Genomic DNA, 26,937 nt, shown 5'->3' with positions numbered 1-26,937 from the left:
GTTTAAAAGAAAAAAGAAAAAAACACTTGTTCTATACAGATTCCTTCCACCAAAATTGTGATACACAAGTTATATCTATCTTGAAAAAATAACCTTTTTTGTAAGATTTAAGTTATTGATTTTTTAAAATGAAGTACAATTCAACTTTGATGTCCTGATAAAAATTTAACTCCCATCTTTGATTCTTCATGTTAACTGTTTTGATTCTTCATGTTACTCAGAGGTCTACAGGAAAAAAAAAATCCACTACTTTGTTGAATAAAATGTTCTTCCTAAAGTAGGACTGATAATGTAAACAGGCTGATATTGCTATAAATTTCCCCTTTTCATGAATTCTTTTTTCTGTATCTAAACTTGTTTATGCTTGTCCAAATGAATGATTATATGCATATTTATGCACACATCTGAGAAACCTAAAGCTATTGATAACATCAAAATATTATTCTTCAGAAAGAAAAAAAAACAAGAAATAATAAAGCTTTTTTTTTAAGAATTGCAAGGGTTAGCTTTATGAAATATGATGGAAATTCAGATAGTTTCCAACAAAAGTAGGAAAATAAGCAAATGTTTCTTGTGGTTGAGCTGGGTGCTAAATTCAGGTCATTACCTGTCCTAAACAGTTTCTAGTAATGATGTTATCTCTGTATATGGTAACTATAGTTCATATATGCAGGTCCAGGAAATATCAGCATATTTCAATAAATAGAACTTATGTTCAAAATCCATCTCTGATATTTAGTGTCTGGCCTCAAGTTTTCTCCTTTGCAAAAGGAAGTGTTTTAACTAAATGGCCCCTGTGGTCCCTTCAAGCTCAGGATTTATTATCTCAGGATCCTATTATCCTATTGTCAAAAACTGAAAGTTTGTCTTTGAAGTAAAGCTAGTATTCCATTTAATAGACTCCTGATTACTCAGGAATATTTTTAGGTTTTAGAAATTCAAGTGAGATCCAAAAAATAAGCACTGCAAGTACTCTCTGAAGTAGGACAGTAAGACATATGTATACATACATACATATATTTTAGTTTGAAAATTCAGTGAAAGTTGAATTGAATTACAGATATTTCTTTAGAAAAACTTTTTTTAAATGTCAGTGGCAGTAATACAAATGTTTTGCATGCTCAACAATTTGACCTTCCTACTCAAACTCTAGACTCCCTTACAAAAGACATTGAACTTTAATGTATTGTCCAATATAAACCCATCTGGCTTGAGATGTAATTTTTCCAAGATCAAGGTTATTACAGAGAAATGAAAATTGCCTTCCTGTCATATTGCAAAGGCGTGCAAGCAAGTGGTAATAAATAGAGTCTGTTGTGTGGGTGAAATAAGAAGTGCATGATGGAAAATTGGGGTTAATTACATTTTGATTTAAACCATAGCTCAAGAAGAAAACACTGGAAGTGACAGTCTGGGATTATGATAGATTCTCTTCCAATGACTTTCTTGGTGAGGTAAGTTTCACTCTGTGCCCCTGTAAACAAAAGATTAATTCAGACTTTAGGATCAGTTTTCTGATGTAAGTGTGATGGTAAATGTGTTGTCCTTGTTCTATTTTTTTTAACATCTTTTAAGCAAACTGTTTTTTATGGTTTAATCCCTTAGATGATCATGATTTTTTCTATTTTATGTTAAACTTATGGGTTCACATGCTACTTTCACAGCAGCTGTAGAAATGGCTGTTTACTTTGATACATGGCATCTTGTTTTGTGAAGAAATTTCCCAAAATAAAATATTAATATAGAAAGGACTGTATACTCTAATGATGGAAATTCCATTTACATTTAATGATTACCTATAATTAATGTAGTAAAAATTTACTGCTGTCACTCTGAATCTTGTCAAGGTGAAAAAGTTACCCCGAGTTCTGAGGTGACTAGTTATGACAACTTCTTGCCAATGACTTTTGTGCAAGGACCAAATGGTTATGTTAGGGAAAGACCATAACCAAAAGGTTGGACACAAGGTGATGTTTTTTAAGCCTAGGCTATTTCAGGAATCTGTCTCATGAATCAAAAAGTGATAAGGAGCAATAAAAGGAATAAATGCACTAATAAAATCACAGCTCTTCTAAGTAGGGCCAAGGATAGAGCACTGGGCCTGGAATTAAGAAGACCTAAGTTCAGATATGGCCTCACTGTAATCCTAAAAGAAATCAACTTAATCTCTTTATGCCTCAATTTCTTTATCTGTAAAATGGGGTTAATAGCAACCACCTCACTGCGTTGTTGTGAAGATCAAATGAGTCAATAGTGGTAAAGTGCTTAGGACAATGCCTAGCACTTAGTGTTAATTACTGTTGTTGTCAATTTAATTATTGAAATAACATTTCACTTACAGTGCACTGAAAATTTACTGGACTTTTGAATAAATACTCTTGTTATTCTTTTTGTTAGGTTAAATGATAATCTACTCTGTTCATCTGACATAGTTTGACTTGAAAATTGAAAAACTTATTCTTGAATGAGCACACACAAAAGCAATGAATCAGAATAGTTTTAAGAAGGTAGACTGAGCACAAAGTGGAAATAACACTGACAAAAACAATAAGAAAGTTACTCCCAAAAAATATGTCCTAGATATTTTTATATTCAAAGGATATCCCAACTGGAGGTGACATGATTGGTGGGTGATGGAGGGCTGGGTTATCGAGATATTTAGAAGAGGGATGATATCAAAGGCACAGAGAAAATGAATCAATCAGCACACAAATGAATAAACTATTAAATCCCTACTGTATACTAGGCATCAGAGATCCAAAGCCTAAAGTGAAACTGCCTTCTCTCAAGGTGCCTAGATTCTAATTGGATTGATAACATGCACACATGTACATATATACAATACATGTGCAAAGCAGATAACAATTTGATCTAAGGGTTAGGGAAGAACTTAACATCTGGAGGTATCAAAAGTGCCATAACTGCTAGTCAAGCTAAGTCAAATAGGTAGAGTGGATGATTAATAAACCCAACCAGAAAAGATAATAATTAGTATTATTGCTAATAGGAAGGAGGTTTCATGTAGAAAGTGGTATGTGAGCTGAGTCTTGAAGAAAACAAGGGAATTCTTAGAAACAAAAGGCCAAAAGAGATATCTTACATGTGGTGAGGTCCTTCAGACGCTCCTATATGCTGATATTGTATGGATTGCATCAAGTCCCAAAATATTACAAATATTCCTAAATGAGATCTATAGTCACTCAAAAAAAATCACCACCTTAATGGAAAAAATCAGGAAAATCTGAGTGGATGAAAAATATGTGTTCATTCATTGCATATCACAGTTTGAACAACACAGTCAATCAATAGGCATTATTAAGCACTTAATATGTGCTAAGCACTGGAGATTCTGGGGTGGGGGGAGGGTAGCAAAATCAGTTGCTGACCTCAAAGAGCTCACATTTTAATAGGGAAGATGACATTCATGTAACTATGGATACAAGATATATTCAGTGTAAATAGAAGGTAATGTCAGAGAAAAGGCATTAGTAGCAAGAGGGACAAGGAATGTCCTCATGGAAACTCATGGAGCTCATCCATCATCTTAGACAGGCACTTTAATGAGACAATTAGCTAGGCCAAAAATTGAACAAGAGGAGGAAAAATTGCAGTTATTGCTTAAAAATGTCAAGCTTTTTGAAACAAAGACTTCTTTATTTAACACTGATGTTCATCTGGTAATGGTCTATGACAGTGTGTCATTTCACTGTCCTTCTTTGAAGAATTATAGTTGAGTATAACATAAAGAGGGCAGCTAGGTGACATAATGGATAGAGTGCCAGGCTTGGAGTCAACAAGACTAATCTTCCTGAGTTCAAATCTGCCTCAGACACTTAACTAGCTGTGAGATCCTGGATAAGTCACTTAACCCTGTTTTCTTCAGTTTCCTCACCTGTAAAATTAACTGGAGAAGGAAATGGCAAACCACTCCAGTATCTTTGCCAAGAAAACACCAAATGAGGTCACAAAGAGTTGGACGTGATCAAACCAAGTGAACAACAAATAACATAAATGGTGAAAGAGAAGGACAGAGAGAGAGAGAAATGATGGATATGAACAAGCTACAGAATGTTCCAAATGTGGAATTGTATGGAAGAAGTATAAAGGAGAGGTGTCAAACACATTGGCTGCATGCCACAGCATTCTCCACTTAGGCCTGAATCAGATTAAAATGTGATTGGGAAATACTTAACAAGATAAATAAAAATGCAAAAAAACACAGATTGCTTAAAAATGTCAAACTTTTTGAAACAAAGGCTTCTCTATTTAACACTGATGTTCATCTGGTAATAGTCTATGACAGTGTGTCAAAGTGCACAGGAATCTTTATTTATCATTTAGTGGTAAGCATTTCTGAGTTTGACACCACTGGTTTAAAGAATGTCACCAAGAAATGTATGACAAAAAAAGAATGGCTGAACATATATTAAGAAAACAGGACCACTGATGGATACCCTCCAGGTCCAGTTGGTATCCCAGCATTGTCGAAAGTACTAGAGTAAAATCCCTAAGGTATTTTATAAAATGCTTATGAGGCCTTATGGGAGAATGTGGACAAGAGGTGCATAGGATGGGTAGACATGGATCAGTTGGCATCTGCATCAATGATATATGAACATCCACATTAATGAAATTATGGATCCACTGCATTATTAGGAGAAACTAGAAGGAACAGAATAAATTAATGTTATTTTCTTTTTTTAAAAAAAAGTTATTCCCTAAGGAAATCTGAAATGCAGTAGACCCATTTCACCAATTTGGGGAGTTCTGATTGAAGAAGTTACATTTCCAAACCTTCTTGACAATTTACACTTTTAGGGAAGTACCTAGAGGTATTAAGCAACAGGGATTAAGTGACCTACACATAGCCAGAGGCCCAATATATTTCAAAGGCCAAATTTGAATGAACCTAGGTCCTCTGGACTTTTTGGCCAGTTCTTTATCTATTACATTACAATGACAGATTGACAGTCATATACATAGTAATGTATGGATGCACATGTTTTTATAAATATGCATGTATAGAAGACAGATCTACATATATGTGCACATGTATGTGTGTGTTCTATACAAATTATCATCTATTTCCACAGTAACTACAGTATACATTTGTTTTGGTTCACAAGGCTTTGGGCAGAAAACATGAGAAAATATTTGAAAATAATAAATATATCTGGGAATGGTAATATCCTTTTATTACACAACAGAGGGGAATAAAGTCTATCCAATGCATTTGACATTAAAGGATATAATGTGTTAACATGAAACTTATTTTATATAAATTACAAAATATAAGGAAATAAGAAATAAACCTATTCTAAAAATCATACATTTTCATGCATATAAATTAGATCATTATGAGATTTTCTGCATAGTTTATATGTAGAACACAATGTCAAATAATTATTTTAAATTAACTTTAAAAATCTATGCAATATACCAATAAAACCCATATTTCTATTAGAAATTTCCAATTTGAAAGGAACTCACTCTCTCTCTATATATATATATATATGTATGTATGTATATATATACATATATATGTATGTATATATACATATATATGTACACACATGTGTATATGTATATGCACGTACATATATAATGTAGGCATAGTCAAATATGTTTTGGCTTATACTTTTCAAAAAATGTTAGCTTAAAGACAGTAAACGATTCATAGCTTTATCATTGACTTTCTATTCTATCTTGTAGGTATTGATTGAATTATCTAGTACTTCTCACCTTGACAACACCCCTCATTGGTATCTTCTCAAAGAACAAACAGAAAGTATTGACCATGGGAAGTCCCATTCTAGTCAGAGCAGCCAACAGTCTCCAAAACCATCTGTCATCAAAAGCAGAAGTCATGGAATCTTCCCTGATCCATCCAAGGGTAGGAAACCTTTCAAGTAGAATACATTTTGCATATATTTATGCATGTCCATTTGTTGTTCTCTAAAATATGCATTTCTAATTATACAACATACTCCAGTGAGGCTATCATATTTTAATAGAATAATTTCTGAGTATACATATATTATAATGAATTTAGTTTAAGAGCCAAGTCTTTCTAGTTGACTAACCTACTCCATTTTTGAGGTTCATTGTCACATAAAAGTGTTCCTGAAATAGTTAACACATTTATTAGAACTAAACCCATGTTTATGACAGTTGGCTAATTAATTAAAATAATGTTCTTGATACTCCACTGTAGTTTTTTTTCATCCTCTTTGCTCACAGAAGAAATAAAAAATGAGGTTTTAGGAACTAGGGAAATTAATTATTCCTACCCATAAAAGTTTTGGTGGTAAATTATTGCCTAGAATGAGATTATTTGTAGATTCCAAATTATCATTCTACCCTCGCCCCTATTAACATTCAGTACATTACCTAGCCTCCGTCAGAGTTATATAAAAGAGGAATTTACCTTGAAAAATGATCTATTTTACCTCTGCTTTTTCGTAGAAGGGCGATCAGGTCATAGATAAAATTAGCTATCAATCTACTCCCTAAAATTGTTCGCTGAGTAATAGAAATCTCTACAATCTCCTTTGATGACATAACATTCTGTGTTGATGTGTCATAGTCTTTCACCACTCTAGATCAAGGACTTTATTCATAATGTCCAACTTAAAACCTTCCTTCAACATTGTAATCCTGTTGCCTCCTATAGCCTTACTAGAAATAGAGAGAGAATAGTTGCTTACTGGCATGTTGACTTTTATCCACTTGCACACTGTTTTGAAGTGTGTTGTCTAAAGTTTAAACACTCAAACTGACTGGAAATAAAGCCCGACAAGAAGAAAGGATTCTTAAAGCAAATATAGAGTTGATGTTTAATCCTTTTGTTCCCAGATATGCAGGTACCTACAATTGAGAAATCCCATAGTAGTCCCGGAAGCTCAAAATCATCCTCTGAAGGCCATCTTCGCTCTCATGGTCCATCACGCAGCCAAAGCAAGACCAGCGTCACTCAGACCCACCTTGAAGATGCAGGGGCCGCCATTGCAGCCGCAGAAGCAGCTGTGCAGCAGCTTCGCCTTCAACCAAGTAAAAGACGCAAATAAATTCCTCAGCATGGCAGCTTAATGTTTATCTGTTGCCTTTCTTTTCCTGCTGTCTCTTCCATTTGCTTTGTCATCTTGCTCCTCCAACCCCCTTGTCCCTGATCATTGTTTTCTGTTCCTTCATGTATGTTTAAAAACAATATAAGTACCTAATTCTACTCCTTTCTATTTAGTTTTTTATTTTTATTTTTAATAGATGGCAGTAAAACTGGCTGTTTCTCCATCCTTTCCATCATCCATCCAACATGGTTAATGGTGTTTGACATTTGTTAATGTGGCATTTTCAGGGGGGAAAATGTGTGTCATTTTCATGTTCTTAAATATCTCATATATCAGAACACGTTCATGAAACTGCAGATGGTGGCTAGTGTTCTGGGTATTACTCTGGGCATCCACACAAGCCAAGTAGAGCATATTATCAATGAGTTACTTCTGATATAATGAAAGAGTATGGTGCAGTGGGGGAAAAAATGCTGGATTTGAAGTCAAAGGTCTGGGTACATACAAAGCCCACCTTTAATGATGGCTATGTGACCTTGGGCAGGTCACTTGGCTTCTACAGTAGCCTCAGTTTTCTCAACTGTAAAATGAGGGTATTGGGTTAAGTGAACTCAGAAGTCCCTTCCAGCTCCAAAGCCTTTGATCTGCAAATCTGAGAACATGCAAAAAGGATATTCAGGAGACCAATGCAATTAATAGACTTAGAAGGACTTCAAACTTAAACACAAAGGAATAAAGAAGCTTCCAATCAATACTGAATTACACTAGTGAGTCAATCTCAATTGTATAAATGTAAGATATGATAGCTGTCTGTGTGCTAAACTGTCCAGTCTTTCAAAAAGTTTAGGAACGACAAACCTTTATTTTGGCCTAATAATGATATCAATCATTCTTATAATGAAAAATGGTAAGGCAACATAGTCTTTTCATTATGGAGCACAAATAATCTACCTTGTTGGATTTCATTTTCTGTAACATAAAATGATAGTATAGGGTGATTTTTGTTAGCTTTGTTCTTTCCTTGAAATTCAAAGTACCATTTGTTTAGCACGATAAATAGATTAAGGACTAATAGCCACTTATTCCCAACCACTGCACTCTATAATATAACTTGAATCTAAGCAAAATTGTCTAGTTTAAGGCATCAAAAATATTAATGTAACAACCAACTAAATGTGGCATCATCATGTTTGTTGGTGTACTGTTAGCTCCCAGAGGCATTCCGCAGAAAGTGGGAAAAGGTGGTTATTTTGCCTTTCCATCATAATTAAAGAAACAGCCAGTTTTAATCCCTTTTAGTGCTGTGCATGTGGTGTCTTTTTTGGCGTTCGAGCACACAACTTATTTAAAAGAAGAAAAAAAACACCCCACTTGTGTTTGCATGACTAACATTTAAGCTGGTTCCATCTGAGGATACATACTGTGGGTTTCCATTTCACTCACACTGCCACAGCAGCACATAAAAGCGGTCAGTCTAATCATACCAGGAAGCAGCACAGACACAGCATAGCAGGAGTCCTCCCAATTCAAAGAACTCAGTCTGACAATCTGCCTCCACCAGCCAATGACAACAAAGACCCAAGCCAGCTGGCTCTCAGGAAGGTGATGTCCGATGGACCAGTCAAGCCAGAAGGAGGTGAGCAGAAAGACGCTGCACACAACAAGAACCCACTCTCCCCCACTTTAAAGCGCCCCACCTTTGTTGTGTAGAGATTTGGTTTTAAACATCTTTGCCCTCTTCCTAGTGAGGTATTGTAGGCCTAGCGTAGCAGGATCACATCACCATTATATAAGTCCCAAGACCACTGTGCTGATATGTTGACAACAGTCATTTGTACTTTTCCACACATTAGGTCTCTTTGACTTTTGTTGGAAAAAAAAATAGGTCAACTTGTGTTCTTATTGCAGAATGAAATGCATGCAACTAACCTAATCTGTTCAAGCATGATTTGTTGCATTGTGACAAAGCTTGAATTGCTCACTACTACTAGCCTCCCCATTGGAACATAACTCGGTTATTCTTGCATACTATCTCAAGTGTTTTGCTTTTGGTTCAGTGGATTTTCAAGCCTCCTAGAGGAAAAAAAATGTTAATGCACTCACTCACATTTACATGGTGAAAGTTCTCTCTTGATACTACAAGCAGACATTTTCCACTCTTGTTTTGGTAGTTGTTAAGTGTACTATCAGATGTGTTGGGCATGTCAATATCTAAGTGCCTGTGTAATAAATAAAGTATCTTTATTTCATTCCTAAACTACTGGATTCTGAGCCATTGTTATACATACTGTATGTAGCATGGTATGAATGTGTCACTATTGGAAGGGGGTGGGATTGTCTTGGTTTGTTACAATAGAATACTTAATGAGGCTAGTCCATTGCTAATTTAGAATAGTAAAAGTAGAACAATACAGAAATTAGTTATAGGGAACTGGGCAAAATTCCTGCTTGGAAAGCTCTTCAACCCAGAAGGAAAGTGAATACAAAATAACCCAAGTAGATCTGGTAAAAAGAATGCATATCAATAATATGGTTTGAACTCCTTCAAGAAATTCCATTATTTTTTTCCCTTTCTTGCACATCTAGTGTGCTTCATATGCCCTTCAGACTGTTTCTTTAGTGGATGGTAAATACTTGTCACAAGCAACTTGCTTTGGAAAATGAGCTACAACTGTTCTTAGATATCCTGGGCTTAGTAGGAAAATTGGGAGGACTCCTTATCCTCTCTTATCTCAGCAGACTACTATTCTTAGGACAGAGTTTTGTGGGTAGATAACAGGATTTCTCTTTGCAAATTATTTTCTAAGTTCATTCAAAGTTAAATGTGGGAAAAACTATATTACTTTGAGAGTGTTCCAGTACTGACCTTTATAATCAGATTCAAGAAATATGTATCCCAACATATCTAAGCCTCACATTCCCTAGTTCTACCTCTCCGCACCCCTAAGCCCCTGAAATTTTAAGTACACAACAACCAGTTCTACTACACAGCCATAATAAATAATAAAAATAATAACAATATTAAATAATTCAGGATAGGCAAGAGGGGAGATTTTCCTGTTTTTACCAGATGGTTAAGAGAGAAACAAACAAGAGGCCTGGAATTTTTCAGGTGGTATACTTATGGTACACATCATAAGAGACTGTCACCTCACCTCACTTTTCATTTTCCATTGTTACCATCACAGGGTTACCCTTCCCCTCCAAAGGATTTAGCAGTGCTCATGATAAATTCATTGACTTCTCTGAGTCAAGACACACAATTCCAAAGAATAGTTTATGTATTGCTCCCTAAATTTACCCTCCATTTCAGATTGTTGCAATTTGTTTTTGAATGTAGTATATGGTGTCTGATAGAAGTTTTCCTAAAGTGGTGATAGAGACCATGAGCAATGTTCCTTGAGTTGTCTTCCTTTGAATAATGTTCCAACAAGCCCACAAAAAGTTAAATCTCCATTCAGCTGGATATTTGAGGATCTTTATTATCATCTCTTTATTATCATCATCTTCAAGAACCCATGATCATCTTCAGGATATAACAGAGCATTGGAATCAGAATTTAGTGGAGGAATGTTCTTCTAAGATGCAATAACAACAAAGAGAAATATCTTTTTGCAAAAGAGAGGCAGAGACACATATATAAACTGTCATCTGTGGATTTCCTGCTATTAAGAAGGAACCAAGAAAATACTTAAATCATTTCCACCCAAAAAAATTAAAAAAAAAACCACACATAGATAACACACACTTCTGGATTTCTGTATTAAAACATAGCATTTGTTTGCATAGAGATAAGATAACTGGTAAGAATTTAAGTACAAGAAGGATAAGCTGCTTGTGGTTAATGAATAGCAGAGGCAGGATATTATTTATCATTTTTAGAGGGCTTGAATTCAATTCTTTGATTGCTTCTCAAATCAAAGAATGCAAACAAAATTCTCAGCATTTAGTTCCTACAACCCAAAGTTCTAAAATTAAGCTATTCCTATTAGTTACTGCAAACCAAAATTCTGAAAATAAGCTATGTAAGTAGAACTAATAGAGGGATGCAGCTGTAAAAATCTGATCTAATCACCCGATTCTAGTCCTTGGATTTTAGTAGTAATTGCTTGGTCAGAAATCAGTGGAGGAAGTAGCATAGCCCAATCTCTCTTGCCAAACCCATTTCCACAATTCATATAATAAACAAGGGGCTGTGCCGCTGTGGTGCACAAGTACCAGGAGTAGGATAATGCTCACTAAGGAGACAGGCAGCCATTTTCTCGTGTTTGCCAGAAGCACAGTGCTTGCACTGCATGGGCACATTAAGCCATACCATTCTATTACCTAAACTATTTTCTGCTAGAATATTAGACAATCTTAAAAGCTATGTCAAGCCTTTAGGGTGTAGAAGGTCTCTGCTTGCACATGAGCAGAGTTTGAAATGGTGAAAACCTGAAAACAGCCTATATCTAAGAGAAATATGGATTATACCAAATTAAGCAAGCCTGCTTAATTCTGAAAGAATTGTGTGTTCTCCTTCTAAAGCTACAAGTTTAGAAACAGAGACAAAATTATGCAATAATGTAGCAGACAGTGGGCAGTCATTCATACCTACCCAACTTCCCTAAGAAACTAAAAATAGCACTGAGAACAGATTTGGGGGCCCAGAGTTGGTTAAGAGAATAAGAAATAGTATCCTTTTGCAAGTTCTTCCATTTATTGCCATCTCATAAAAGAAAGCTTAGGAATTTGCAGTTGCTTTCCCAAACTACTCCTGGGTCTTCAGCTTTTCAAGAACTGTCTATGTCGGTAGAGGAGAAAGTGGTGGCACCATTGAAAAAACCCAGAGCCCCATGTCCTCCTGAGCAATGAAGGAGTGATGACAATAGCTACATAGAGCACAAGAAGTGATTCCAGGGCAAATTATTTGAGGGGGAAGTGTACTTTAGAAATCTCAGAGTGAGTTAATCAATGTAAAATTTGCTCTGTCATAGTATAACGAATGTTTCTGACAAAATTGAAAAGAAGCAGGCAGGGAAGAGGAGGGAAGTTTTCAAATGGGTGAGAAAAATGTTAAAAGCAAAAATGGAGGGAGGACAAACCTTCAGAAAAAAATATACATGAACCAAACTAGTTAATTTCAGTACTCAAAAGTTTTTCTGCCTATCTTTCTTGGCATGGGCTTTTCTGTACTTACTGTGAAAATCAAAATGCTTTTCTAAATATTCATTATTTCTTTCTCTTTTCATTTAATAAATCTCTACAGTTTTTAGCTCTCCATTTTGTTGAGTCAGACCTTAGCTCACTAGAAATGCTTCTACTTTTTGTATTATTCACAAATTTCTGAATATTTGACATACTAATTAAAATAAATTTGAAGTCTTAGCAATGCTTTGGAAGGAAAAAAAAAGATGACCAAACAACAAACTGACAAGTTATTGTTCTCTTTTTTCTCCAAGTAGTTGAAAAATCATTTGCTCATTTTTAATTTCTGTATTATTCATCATCTACAGTCAAAACTCTCCTAGGTATGTATGTGTGTATAATAACATTACAGTTTAACACTGGGGGCAGGGGGGTGTATGTATATGTATGAATACTACCAATAGATTGTGCTCTGTACTTCACCTATGAATGTCATTACTGAAAGAACATCAATGGTGCAAGTGAAATATTTGCCATTAATCACAATAGATCTTCAATGATCAATCAATACTCTCTTGGGCACTTTTGTAACTAAAGATAAAAAGGTAAAATGGGACTTAGTGGTACATTACAAAGTGATGGAGATCAGGACCATCTAATTCATATGGAGGTCAAACCCGTGACCTTGGCTTCACTAACACTACACTTTAACCAACTGAGCTAACAAATATTAGGCTAAGAGTATATTGAAGGGGCAATCCATAAGTGCGGGTAATTGAAGAGAGAGGCTACCTCTACTGTATTATAGGAGGAACCCAGATAGCCCCATCCAACCAAACTATCTTCCCTAGTGGCCTGCCAATGTCATTGCAATTTCTATATTTATAGTAATTCCTTTAATTTAAGACATTGTGTAGGATCCCCCCAGCAAAAATAAAAATATTTAATTTTGGGAATAGTTTACTTAGTGGAAAGTAACTGATGTTAATAGCCATTAAATACCATCAGAAATGTGATATGGATTCACCTTCAGAATAACTAATACAGTTGGATCATTATAGGCAATACAGATTTGCATTGATAAGAGAAGGGAATTGCAGAAAGTCTAGTTCATGAGTAGGATGGGTGGAATGACTCATTTACAGAAATGAGAACAGGGAGAGAGAGAGGAAGATGTGCTAGCCCTGCATATGGAAGTGCATAAATGTATACTAAGTTTTGACTATAGCAAATAATGATTTTCTTATTTCAAAGCACCTGAATTATTTAGGAGTTACAGTTTTCAACCAGACGTTTAACTTTGCATAAATACATTATGCATTGTCTATTGAGATATACAGTTTGATAAGAAGATAACAGATTTAAATAGTAATGGGAGGTACATTATGAGTAGGTTATAAAGCCAAATGGCTTATGAGGTGACATTTGATTTTGGCAATTTTTTGTAATGATAATTTTTAAAACAAGAATACATTCAATTATTTAAAGAGTTCAAAATCCTTACAGATTTTAAAATAAGAGATCCCTTAAGATACACTAAACTTGAACAAGGAAACTTTAAAGCTTGCGTAAATGAGTATGTGGAATTTATTTGGATTTAATTCATCTTTATGTCCATAAACACTATAATATTCAAAGATCTTTATGCTAATGAAAGTTATAATTATGAAATGAATTTAATTGGTAGGGCCATATAGAATACTGCAAATCTTGTTATCAACATAACAAAACCAACAGAACACATACATTTTCTTGGGAACAAGAGTTAAAATAAGCATTGGATCATGGACTCCAGATATGGGTACTGTTTTTTTTTTCTTTTTTAAATCACATAAGATGAACACTGAACTATGAATTTTTTTTCTTTTCATTCTGCTATGTATTTGCTTCTTTAAAAACATAAATATTATTGATGTCTTTTGTTTCTACATGACTGTCATTTACGAATATCTTCTTGAAATTTGACCCTCCGTTGTAACAAAGAAAAACAGTTAAACAAAAATAACTGATGTAGCAACATAAGGTATGCAACATTTCACTCCCATAGTTGTTTTTCTGCCTCTCTAGCAAAATGAGGAAAGTATGTTTCATTATCTCTTCTTCATGACCAAAATCAGCTATTGAAATTATTCAGAGCTTAACTTTCTTTTACTGCCCTTTCATTTATATTATTTTCAACCTCTGCTTTTTGGCTGAGGTACTCAAAAAATACTATATAAATTCAAAGGCATGTTATTTTAGCTTTTAGAGAATATTTAGTAATTTCATTTGGGTGCCTTATGCAAAAAGAATGTGATGGCCTAGAAATATATAAACTATTTAATTCAAGTTCATATTTTTTTTTTAAAAATTACATACTTTAAATGGCATGTGCAAAGTTTTTGTTGACTTCAAAGGTTGATGATATGTCTCCAAAATATAAATAATTCATTCTGCATTATTGCTTTGCTTTCCTAACTTTGCTGATAAGAACCAATCATTTATCTGGAAAGTAATTGAATTTAATGAAAAAAAAGCAAAAATGTTTCATGATTTGTTTTATTTGTAAAATATTCCCTCTTTTCATATAACGACTTCATGCTTTTATCAACATACTTTAGTTGTTCATTAATATTTGTATTGTTTCCATTTATCTAAATTCTATCTAAATTAATTTGGGTGAGGGGTTTGTTAGATTTTTTATATAATTGGGAAATGTATTAAATTGTGTCATTGAATATAGAACCTTTGGAGGAAAACTGTGTGTTGCTTTTCTTTGTTGGTTAGGTAAAAATTCATTATTAGTTGGAAATGTCTAATTCCAGATTTCTAGCTTTCATTCTTTAGTAAAGCATTCAGTCTTTCTCCTTCAAGCATTTTCCATGTTCATTTTGCTTTTTTTTCATTTTTAAGTTTATTAAGCTGCCTGAGGTGAGTAATGAAAGAAGTGATAAATGTAAACTTAATGAAATTAATCCCAGCTCACTTTGTTCAGAGAGGAAAATAAATAAGAGGTGGAGAGGATAATAAGTTTAAAGGAATATAATATACTCTGCCATTCCTTTCCATTGTATCTCTTATGGGTCTATTAGGGAACTTTGAAAGTAGATCTGTAAAACCACACCTGACTGGATTGCAATAAAAATTCAGTGAGATTCATCATGGTTCATACATATTGTCATATAACCATGGATTCAGGCATCATCCCTCCCTTGATAGTGGTGTTAAAATTGTTGTAAAAATTAAAGTCAATTAAAATCTTATGTCCTGGGTAAAATTCACCCGTACAAATAATGGTATGTAAATTGGTAGGCAAAGGCAGGATTAACTGGGAAGGAAAATCCTTCAAAATATTCCAGGGTCAGTACAAATATATGAAAAACCAAAACACTCCTGCGTGTTTCATTTGTAAGAATCAATAGCAAGTATATAGTTCACTTCTGAGCCAGAGAAACCTGGGTTTAACTCCAGCCTCTGACATATACTGACAGTGCCCGTAGGCTGAACTTTTCAAGGATCTAGGCAACTCTCCAAGACTACAAGTTAGAGATAAAGTGCTGAATTGCATTGGTAAATGGAGTTTCCTTATCCAAGAGATCCTTACACCAGTGAAATCACAGGTCCCTTCCCAACTTCTTAATCATTTGGGGGAAAATATGTTTGATTTTCAAGGATTAACTGCATGACAACAAATATGATCATCTACATCATATAATTACAAAAACATTTAATAACATCATAGACTAAAATATACCATTTAGCCACTAGAAGTACTAACATTAAGCCCAAATTGCATTTGAATAGAAGTTTTTTTTAATTAAATGCACAATTTTATTCCAAGTTAAAATTCCCATTTCAGGTTTGATATTCTAGAGTTGAGGAAATTCTGGAGGTGGAAAAGGGTGGGGGGAAATCCTGAAGATTAGAAAGGGGGTAAATTTAGATCTATAAGACCACGAAAAGAACTCAGAATAAAACCTTGCAGGTAAGACTAAATCAGAATTATTCATTTAAGGGGAGAAAAGATGAGGGAAAATATAACAATGGTCCTGAAATACGTGCAGGGTTATCAAGAACACCAGAGAACATGGTACTTTAGCTTCTCAACTCTGCTGAAGATAGAACAAGAGGAAGATCTAGGTCGTGTCTCAACACTGAAAGTTATACAGCTACATAGCATCACAACTAGTTATAAATTATAACCATTAATAATCTAGTTGAAATATATAAATCACACTCAACTATCCATTTCATTATTTTTTTCCTTGAAGGGTCACTAAATCAAATTGTTTTTTCTAGTGTCATTTAGAACTACCTTGAGAAAGTCTATGAAAACTCCTTCAGTGCCAGGCTTGAAAAGTAAGATAGATTCACATTTTTTTAGAATGTTACAGGTAGCTCAAAGGTGGGTCAATTTTCTTTATTACTACATTATAATGGAATATTGGAGACTGAAACTTACCTCTTCCTAAATGTCCTTTGTCAGGAGGAGAAATAGTTGGTACTTCAGAAAATATGTAGGAAGCAAATACAGCAATAATATGTGCATGGAAATATCTTCAAGAATTCTTCAAATGCTGTTTCTTTGTACTTACTGAGATGATTCTTTCCACCACTGGAATGAGTATCAAGACATGGTATTCCTGAAAAGCAGATCCCCAAAGGAACAAAGTAATGTGAAAATGCTTAAGAATATGTAAGCAAAGTAGCAAAAAATAACCAATATTTTGCTCACTAAGACAGAGGAGAAAAAAAAATCAATCAGGAGCCTTCTGTTTTGCATCTTCTTTAAACTGTCTAGACTACATGCAGACTGCTTCAGTTGCCTTTTATGCCTATAGAAAGAGCTTCATTATTCTCTTATTATTTCCCAGACCCACAATCATTCACCCTTTATCTCCATAACAATGAATGCTAGAAAATTGTATTTTTCCAACATATGTAAACATGAGTTTTCTTTTCATTTTACATTCTCCATAACTCCAGTATCTTTGGCATTCCAGTCCTGATCTTCTTTATATGCCCAGATGTCAGTTTCTTGCTATTATGATTGAAATATCCTCAGGATATGCCAATCCTCACTAATTTAAATGATTTTAATTTTAAGGAATGTAATTTGGTCTCTTAAATTTATGTAGTTTGTGAATTTCATTGATTACTCTTGTTTTAGTGTTTTCACCAGAAAGATAATGTTGTCTATGAGATACTGTTCAGCCGTTTCAGTCGTGTCCAAATCTTTGTGAAACTGTTAGGGGTTTTCTTGGTAAAGATAGAGTGGTTTGTCATTTCCTTCTCCAGCTCATTTTTACAGAAGAGTAAACTAATGTGAATAGGTGAAGTGACTTTCCCAGGATCACCCAGCTAGGGAGTGGCTGAGGCCAAATTTGAACTTGGGAAGATAAGTCTTCCTGAATCCAGGCCCAACACTATCCACTGCACTACCTAGCTATCTATGAGGATATATACAAAAATCCTAATGTTTTCTGAGGTGATTTTTCTACTCTTTTGATTATTACAGGAAATTTATATACCCAGACTATGATGTCATCCTGCAAGGTTCTGAGTTACTGTTTCTTAATGCCAGTAAGGTCGTGTATCTAGAATGTAGATACATTTTAACATCAGCTAAATAAAACATAACCAATAGTCATCAATACAAATAGACTCCTAATAACCTTTTCATTCTTGGTGGTTTGATGGTAAAAGGAAATTCCAAATAACTAGACCTAGAAGCCAGAAAAGAACATATCATTGGGTGACAAGCCCGTACTCTTCATTTATGGTAAATTAGAACTTGGATTTTCTAGCTATTATGTATAAGATGATAATTTGGATGCTACAGTGCAAGACCCTCTATGGTCCTCCTCTCTGTTTTTAACTGGTAAGTTTGCCATCAAGACTTACCTCTCTGTATTCAAATTTAAGAGAGGCAGATTTTCAAAGTGTCACTCATTGCTAAAGCAGTAATATTATTGCGACAGATAAGGATAATTCATTCCAAATTCAAACATTTCTGTATTATTTTCTGCCTACACTATTCCATTATTCCCCTTAGTTTGACTGGGCTGTTACCAATATCTGTCTTTGCAATAAAGGAAGAGGAAGAATTGAAAACCACCCATATTAATAAAAGTTTTACCTTTATTCTGCCTTTCCTCTTTAGTTTGCCTATATAACTATAAACTTAAATACTAAATATTAACTAAGACTATTTAGCATCATATCTGACCATAGTAATTAGCATTTAACAATAATTATATGCATTGTACCCTTTCACTAATTTTTTTTTCCTTTGTAGTAGAATTTTGGCTGTAAGTAGGTTAGTCTTACACCTCATTCAGGAAGATTTAAGTATTGACATTGTGGAAACTGCTTATTACAAGACAGAAGTACATTAAAGTCAGCCCCATGACATAGGCCCCAAGGATAGTTATTGCAAAATGCAATTAAATTCAATTTCTCTAAAGTATAAATGATAGAATAATATATTACTATGTTTTAAAATTATTTTAGTTTTACTTATTTTTCTGGTACAGGTAGCTTTACATTTGATCTTTTCTCATCTCATTCCTATTTTCTATTACAATGATATATATGCTATGCCAATAAATTATTTGTGGTCCCTTTAATTACCAAGTTTTTAATACTACTTATAAAGTAAAAATTTGTCAAGTATATGAAATAGATGAATATTATGATACTGTTAGGTTAAAATATTAATATTGTTTCACATTTGTAGGAAAGATTTGAGCAACACAATGGTAGCATAATGTAGTTTGGAAGAGGTGGGGGGAGGGGAAAACACTACATTGTTTCCTTCTACTAACCCTGCATAGTGTACTTGAAGCATCCCACATTGATCTTCTTCATAAACACAAAAGTGTCAATTTTGTAGTGTCTCCATATATGAAGATGAAATATCTTTGAGAGCAAAGGATATTTTGTATTATGAAAAGAAAGACATTTTATAATCCAAAATTTGTAACTTTTTTGGTTCTCTGATATTTTAAAGAGATTAACATATAGCTGAAAGACATTAATATTTTGTAGCTAGAAGGAACTATGTTAATGAAATTCCCACCAAAGACTGAAACTAAAAATATGTTAAATCCAGCTGAACCTTTCATAATTTTTCAACATATAGAACTAGTTATAATTCGGCCAATTGGAAACACAACTGGAATTGCATTATTGCCCTGTACTTTATCTTTTCCTATTTTATTTTTTCTTGGTTTTGTACTTGAGCAATGCATTGAAGTATGTGTAAGGAAATAAAAATGTTTTGCCTTCCAAAGGAGTCAGTTTAACCCCATTTAAATAGCATTGCCCATGTAGTATACTGGAAGATAGATACATGATAGATAGATAGATAGATAGATAGATAGATAGATAGATAGATAGATAGATAGATAGATAGATAGATAGATAGATAATATAACTATAGATTATATATAGTGATAGATAAATCAAAGAATAGAAAGTTCTTTGAACAGAAAATTCAGCTGAAAGTTAACTTCATTGTATCTAAAGGTTTAGTCTGATACTTTCAGGGATTTTTCGTAATGAATATTAAAAGTGTGAATAGATTGTTTCAGTGAAATCAGTTCAGAATTCATAATGTAATGGCCAAGTAAAAAGGATCATCACTTTTAAAAAGATGAAAATTATCACAAAAAAATTTATGCTGTGTTGAAAAATAATCGTTATATCTATACATGCTGAAAAAAAATGAAATTTATTAATGTCACTGCCCTTCCAAAACTACAAGGAAATAAAACCAATACAGAAATTTATTTTTAATTTCCATGGCAGCAATATCCAAGAGTTGATCAAAAGAGATGTCTTAAAAATAATAAACTATAAGTGCTAACATAGTGTCATCATCATTCCAAAATAAAAAAAATGGGGGAAAGTAGAACGGAATAAGCATTTATATAGCATCTACTATGAGACAGTGTGCTAAGCACTTTAAAAATACTCTCATTTGATCCTCACAACAACCCTGTGATGTAGGGACTGTTACTATCCCCATTATGCAGTTGAAGAAATTGAGGCATACAGAAGTTAAGTGATTTGCCCAGAGCCACACAGCTAAGTGTCTGAGGCTGAATTTGAACTCAGGTTTTCCTGACTTGAGGTCCAACATTCTACTGTACCACCTAGTTGCCTATTGGGAGAACAACATTCAGCCCAGAATCTATGACTACAGTCCATCCACACAGCATCCATCATAAGCAGAGCTCTGAGAGATTCATCCATTTATTTTTTTCTGAACTTAATAGAAATTACAGCTGATCATTTTGACCAAAGATTACAATTGTACAGCTTTAGATCATGTCTGTCACCATGTACGTGATAACAGTGAGGTAATAGTATTATTTTACATTGACATAGAGAAGAGCACAACAGTTAACAAATCAAAAAAAGATATTCAATGAAAGGATACAAAAGAATTGAAGTTAACCAATGTGAAGTGATAAACAAAATTATAACTAACTGTTGAAACTTTGAAGAAAATCAAGACAAAGTCAGAGGATGTTAAAACCATTAATAAAATTAAATTGACAGTAGATAAGATCACTTTAACCAAAGGGTACTCTTAACAATACAGTAGGTGAAGAAGTGGTTCTGTAACTGGCATGTTTTCCTATGAGATGCAGTGACCATATCTTTCATGACTTTGTTTGTATTGTTAAGCTGATTATTTTCTGCTTCTATTTGATTCCTGGTAGGAAAATGGGAACTTACTGATAAAGAAGGTATGCCACAAAATAAAATCCATATGAAAGGTATGAGCCCAAGAATAAAATAATCCAGTTTTTCAATAGCAAAATCATTTTCCATATATTAATGACCTGTGCCTCATTAAAAGAATAAGGCTCAACAATCTTTAGAAGAATTGAAAATTATAATTGATTTCCCATTGGAATAATTTCTTTCTATGAAATGGAGAGAGGGAAAGGGGGAGAGAGAGGAAGAGAGAAATGGAGAGAGAGGAGGAAAGAGGAAGGGAGACAGAGAAACAGAAATACAAGCTTTTGATGTCAAGATGCCAAGTCAGCACTATTACTCTTATCTGTAACAGCACCATCTGGTGGCTCCCTGGGAATGTTATGATACTTTAAAAAAAAAAAAGCTGCAGTTGAAAGGATTTTGATGGCCTCTTGACTCTTCACAATCTAACATTTAGACTACTGACCATGTCCCCTACTAATCAAAATTTAAATATTTTAATTGTAATATGGTTATACTTACATGTCAAGAAAAAAATAAATATAATAACTGATTTAGAAAATCTGTAAATTTTAATTTGGTTCTTATGATAAATTGCATACTATTGATTTGAAGTACAATGATTACTTATTTGTACACTTTCTTATACTAGTGTGATAAATATATAGATATAAATGCATTTTTAATGAACTAATTTCATTATATGCTTTACTTTAGGTCATCATTTGCTAATATAATTTTAAAAATGTATCCACCTTTTTCTTCCCCTTTTGGCCATAAAAAAAGCAGAGAATTTAAAAGATATTTCTTTAAATGATAAAGAGGTTGGTATAATCATTAAAAAAGGCAAACTTTTAAATATTTCAAATGTGATAACATACATAGGACAATTAAATTATAGAATCATCAAAGTAGACCTGAAAGAAACTGCAGAGTCCAGCATGATTGACTCTGAATCACTTGGAAAGAACAAAATGTTATTTCACAATAAGTAAAATGATACATTAGGTTATCCCATGTGATCTCGGAACTAATAGACTGTATCTATATAATGTCATCGTATTCAGTTAAATGGGACTGTTTTACTTCATGTAAATAAGAAACTATATTTCTTAGTAAATTGACTGTTTGAAATTAATATCTTGTTGAATCATCTGATCATGTTAAATTCTGAAAATTAGTCCCAAAATATTATTTTAATTTTTTTCATATGAACACAATAAAATGTGAATTAAAATTATAAGCTTATTGGCCCTTTTGATAAGAGACTGAGATTATATCTATTCAATTAAAATGTGAATAAAAAGTCAAAACATCAATGAAACACTCAGATTTTTTTCTTGACACAAAATAAAAACATCACTGAATTTTAACTGAAGTAATGGAATTAACTGGATGTTTTGGCACTCTGTAGACAGTGCCAAAGCCTCCAAAAAGATGAATAGAGCATGAAATAAAAGTAGCTATGGCAAATATTAGCATTAAGTGATTTCTGTAATGCAAGAACTATTTTGAACTACAGTTGTTGAATTCTCAGGAAAGGAAACAGATTTGCAACAATGATAACATTTACTTCAATGCCTAATTTGCACTCTTTTGGGCTTACTTTAATTTTATTTTCAAAATCTGGAGAGCTTCAAGTTGAGACTGCATGTACATAACAGAAAGAAAGAAAATAAGTTCCATCAAATCAGATCTCTCTTTCTAGATGATACCTAATATTTATATATTCAGATAGATCTTAGTGATTGACATTTGGAGTTTTCATTGTTTCACTCAACAATTTATTAAGCAACATCATGTTTTAGTAACTCCGCACAGAGTGCTTTGGGAATTGTGAAGAAAATAGGTATATTCATTCTTCCTATATGCTTACAGAGGTACAAAGACATTCATTATTTGGAGAGTTCAGGACATTAAAGTGGGAAAAAAAATACTTGGCATATTTTGTAAGTATATATACATATATATAAAACTATGAACATCTAGAAAAACAGTCCAGAGACTTGTTTGGATTGAGTCACCAATATGTGTGTATTTATACACACACATTCATATATATGTGTATATATGTGTGTGTGTGTGTGTGTGTGTGTGTGTACTATACATGCAAGTCACTATAATATATACATGTATGTATGTAGTGTATGTATAGAGAAACATACACATGTGTGTATGTGTGTATGTGTATGCCTACCTTCAAACTCACTAAGTCAGCTAGTTCCCATAGGACATTTAAGTTTATATTTATACATTATTAAGCTGTGTCTACACAAAAGACTAAACATACCTACACATTTTATTGTCAAGTATTTGTATAAAATTTTCAGAAATTATTCAGATATTCTGAAATATCTCAATATTAAAGTTCTCAAAACTTTTGTATTTCTGACTGAATTTTCTATTTTTCCTCAGTCTGCTTTTATGCTGTAGAGATACAGCTCAAGTAAAAGTGAATAATAGTTTAGATTTTTTTCTTCCAGAAACTTGCTAAATACCAGTCTTTTCATACTCTGTTTACATACAATTAGACCAATGGACATTCAAGTGAGAAAATTCAATTACACAGATTCTATATTAATGCAATGCCAATATGTAAGATTTTTAGTGTTGTCTATCGAAAACATCCAGAAACTGATTCCTAAAAGTACTTTTCATATAAATACCTGAAAATTTGTACACACAGACTCAAGTTTACTTATCTGAGATACCATTCCATGGTTTTACTTTAGAAGGATAGGCTATAGATGTTTAAATTTTTCAAAACTTACTTTTTTTTATATTTTATTTTAAAATTATTTTAAATATTTACAATACTTTATCAGACTTTTCAAGTGACACTTCAAAATGAAAAACTGCATTGCATTGACTTATTTCCAACTCCATCCTTTGTTTCCTTTTGTCATTATATTGTCTCATGATTTGTGCCATATTTCTCACTTTAAAAATAAATATGTTTATCTTGAACCCAGAGCTAGCAAAATGTATAAAGTGAAAATTTTGCCAAATGTGAAGATTAAGATATAAATCCTGTGATATTGTGTAACATATTATGTAGGTCGTATCAGAATGGGGGAAAAACTGTTCATCTCAATAAGGCACAATTTAAAGAATTGGATTAATAATATTCTAATAGCAATGGAATATGGAATGTTGCAGTCGAACTACTTCGTTAAGTCTTCTATGTTGTTGTTACTGTTGAAATTAAAGTTGGATCTACATGATAAAAATCAGCCTACCGTCAAGTAAAAAACTTAGTAAGCAGTTTAATATAGAAATGTCAAACTGTTTTGACTGATAATTTTCATTGAATTTACTTTTTATTTGTAAACACAACTCAATCTGCCTTTTACAGTTTCACAATATTATATATGTACATACGTACAAATATATGTATGTAAAAAAATGTATCTCAGTGATTCTACCGTTTGTTTTTTTTAAGATTAGCTAACTAATAATCCATTTTTGTAGCTTTTGTCTCTTTAAAATACTGGAGGAAATGAACACTTTTACTTTATTTAAAGACAGATAATTTGGTAAGGAAAAAATTACTTTGTGGTTTGTAAACAATATATTTCAAATAGGCAATCTCTATCTTATAAGTGTCTGGAAGCTAGAATTTATATAGCTATAGCACTTTAAGCACTGCAAAGCACTTCCCATATATTATCTCACATACATTATTTCATTTCCTCCTCATAGCCCTGGGGAGGTGTTAGTATTATTCCCTTCTTACAGTTGAGGTAACTAAGGCAAAGGTTAAGTGACTTGCCCAGGATCATACTACTAGTATCTGAATTCAGGTCTTGAATTCAGATCCTCCTGACTCTATTCAGCACTCCATCTACATTGTTACCTATCTACAATATAAACTGCCCTTGCCCTAGTTTCCTAAACTACCATGATCCTTACCCTTAATACTTGGTCATCTTTGAGTAAAGCCAAAGTAGCATTCATGAGAAAAGAGGGAATTTTTTTAAAAGAATCTTTAAAACATAATGTGAAGGAAAAGGAAACTATGAAAAACTAAAACAGGGCAAAAAAGCTAATCCTGGGAAAGGCCTCCCAGTTGGTACTGGCTTTCCAGGGTGGTAGCCTGAGGAGCCATAAGACTAAGAACCAGAATGGGCTATAGTGCACAGTTACTCAAATTTCCTCATTTTATGGAAGAGGAAACCGAGTACTAAAGATATAAGGTGACTTGCTCAAGAATTCACATCCTCTTATGTTAACTCAGTGTGCTTGTCACTATACCAAAGCCCTACCATTGCCCCAGAATATATTTTCCCACAAATTCTGCATATTTTATTTATTTTCCTTAAAATGCTGGAGATTCCTAGTGTAATCTTTCAAAGAAGAAAATTACAGTAGAGTTAAAGTGATACCTCCCATTTAAATAGTTTTATGATTTATAGTTTGAGAGTCAAAGCGGCCCTTAAGTAGAGGGCTGAATGTGGAGTCAGAATGACCTGGATCCAAGTCCTGCATCTAACAAATCCAATCAATAAACCCGAAAACAAATCCTTTAAACTCCCAGTGCCCCACGGCAACTCTTTCAGACTGTAAATTACATAGGAGATGCCAGTTTTCAGCAGTGGAAGAGAAATCTCCAATGGAAACGAAATAGGCCAATTAGAAAGCTTTGTTCCTAATATCTAGCTGGAATAACATAAGAGCACCAAGGGAATGAGGCCTTCTAGAGAGGTAACAGTTGGTGGGAGAGAAACTCAGAAAAGAAGGTGGAATGGAACATGAGAAGATTTTATCTATTATTAAAAAAAATTATTTAAGGATGTCTCTTTGTCTAGGGAAAAAAAAGTGATTACTATTCTCCATCTTTTGCTATTTGGCTCTTTAATCCCAATCTCGAAACTAAGGCTGTTTTAACCAGCAATTCAACTATACTAAAGGTTAAACTGACCTTTGTGGGACAGCTGGAGAACTCATTCACCATTTTAAATGTACTTCCATAGGAAAATACGTTCAGCATGCTAAACTGATTTGCAGATTTTGGGAACACAACATCAAGGACTGCCTGTACAAGACAAAGGGATCTCTACGTATTTAATTTTCTGAAGTCTGTCTAAATGACCAGATAATTTTCAACCAATTTGAACATATCAAGAAATTGTTATATTTTGCTATTCTCTGTTGCTAAAAAAGAATAAAAGAATAAACCCACATCTCATTGTTTGTTAAGATGGAGTTAAGACGTCAATGGTTGTTTATCCTCTTGTTGTCCCCATTTCTGTTGGTAAGTGGTTTTTGAAATGTTTTCTCTGTAAAAATATACAACCTAATTATGTGTCCTCAAAGTTATCATGACCATGGATTGTGAAAGAAAAATTATGTCAAAAGTGAAGGAAAGATGCAGGCAGTCTGGTCTTAGAGTTGCAATGAAAGAATAATTATGGGCTTCTCAAGAATAGTGTTTTGGCTGTCCCCTATCCATCCAATAAACTTCCTCCATAAGACAAGGATCATATATTAATTTGCTATGGAACTTTATTGATCAGAAATTTAATATAATCAACAGGTGAAAAAAATCTGAATTTGTATTATTTCCAAAAATAGATAATGCTCATAGATATTTTTAGGTTTATGTTATATGCAATGTTAAATGCATACTTTATGATATGCACTTGCAACCTTTTCATATTAAATATTTTTAAAGGTTTTTGCTAACCTGTTGTTCCCACCCTATACAGCAAGACCTACTAATCACCGACCTGCTGAAAGCTCCATCTCTACGGGCTCATCTGCCAGCAGCTTTGGCAGTGGATATAGTGTGGACAGTGAAGGAAGTAGCAGCACTGCAGGGGAGGCTAATCTATTTCCCATTCCAAGAGTGTAAGTTTTTGTTTTTGTTTTTTTCCCTTCGCCTTTGACATATTTAGCAGTGAGCAAAAAACCAGCATTCTTTAGTGTGAGTCATCAACCATCATCAGGCTTCCTCAAGATTAAGGGGAAATAAAGAGAAAAAATTAAAGAAAGTTTAAATAAAGACTAATTTCCCATTCTCAGCAAATGC

The 26,937-nt window shown here is 33.5% G+C and overlaps 2 protein-coding genes across 2 annotated transcripts in view; both read left to right on the top strand.

Moving 5' to 3' along the window:
* Positions 1-9,283, top strand: part of LOC110206947 (protein piccolo-like) — a 127,473-nt gene extending 118,190 nt beyond the window's left edge. Inside the window, exons 13-15 of the mRNA XM_020984464.2 lie at positions 1,383-1,454; positions 5,713-5,893; positions 6,856-9,283. Of these exons, the coding sequence (XP_020840123.2) occupies positions 1,383-1,454; positions 5,713-5,893; positions 6,856-7,067 (465 nt within the window). The 3' untranslated portion in view covers positions 7,068-9,283. The remainder of the gene's footprint in view (positions 1-1,382; positions 1,455-5,712; positions 5,894-6,855) is intronic.
* LOC144454144 (protein piccolo-like) overlaps positions 8,621-26,937 on the top strand; it is a 108,392-nt gene continuing 90,075 nt past the window's right edge. Inside the window, exons 1-2 of the mRNA XM_020984463.2 lie at positions 8,621-8,703; positions 26,615-26,756. Coding sequence (XP_020840122.2) covers positions 8,673-8,703; positions 26,615-26,756 — 173 coding nt within the window. The 5' untranslated portion in view covers positions 8,621-8,672. The remainder of the gene's footprint in view (positions 8,704-26,614; positions 26,757-26,937) is intronic.

Source organism: Phascolarctos cinereus, unplaced genomic scaffold, assembly GCF_003287225.1.
Source record: "Phascolarctos cinereus isolate Bilbo 61053 unplaced genomic scaffold, phaCin_HiC Scaffold_1;HRSCAF=81, whole genome shotgun sequence".
Lineage (NCBI taxonomy): Eukaryota > Metazoa > Chordata > Mammalia > Diprotodontia > Phascolarctidae > Phascolarctos > Phascolarctos cinereus.
Note: the sequence above shows the minus strand (reverse complement) of the source record. Positions and strands in the feature narration are given on the sequence as shown.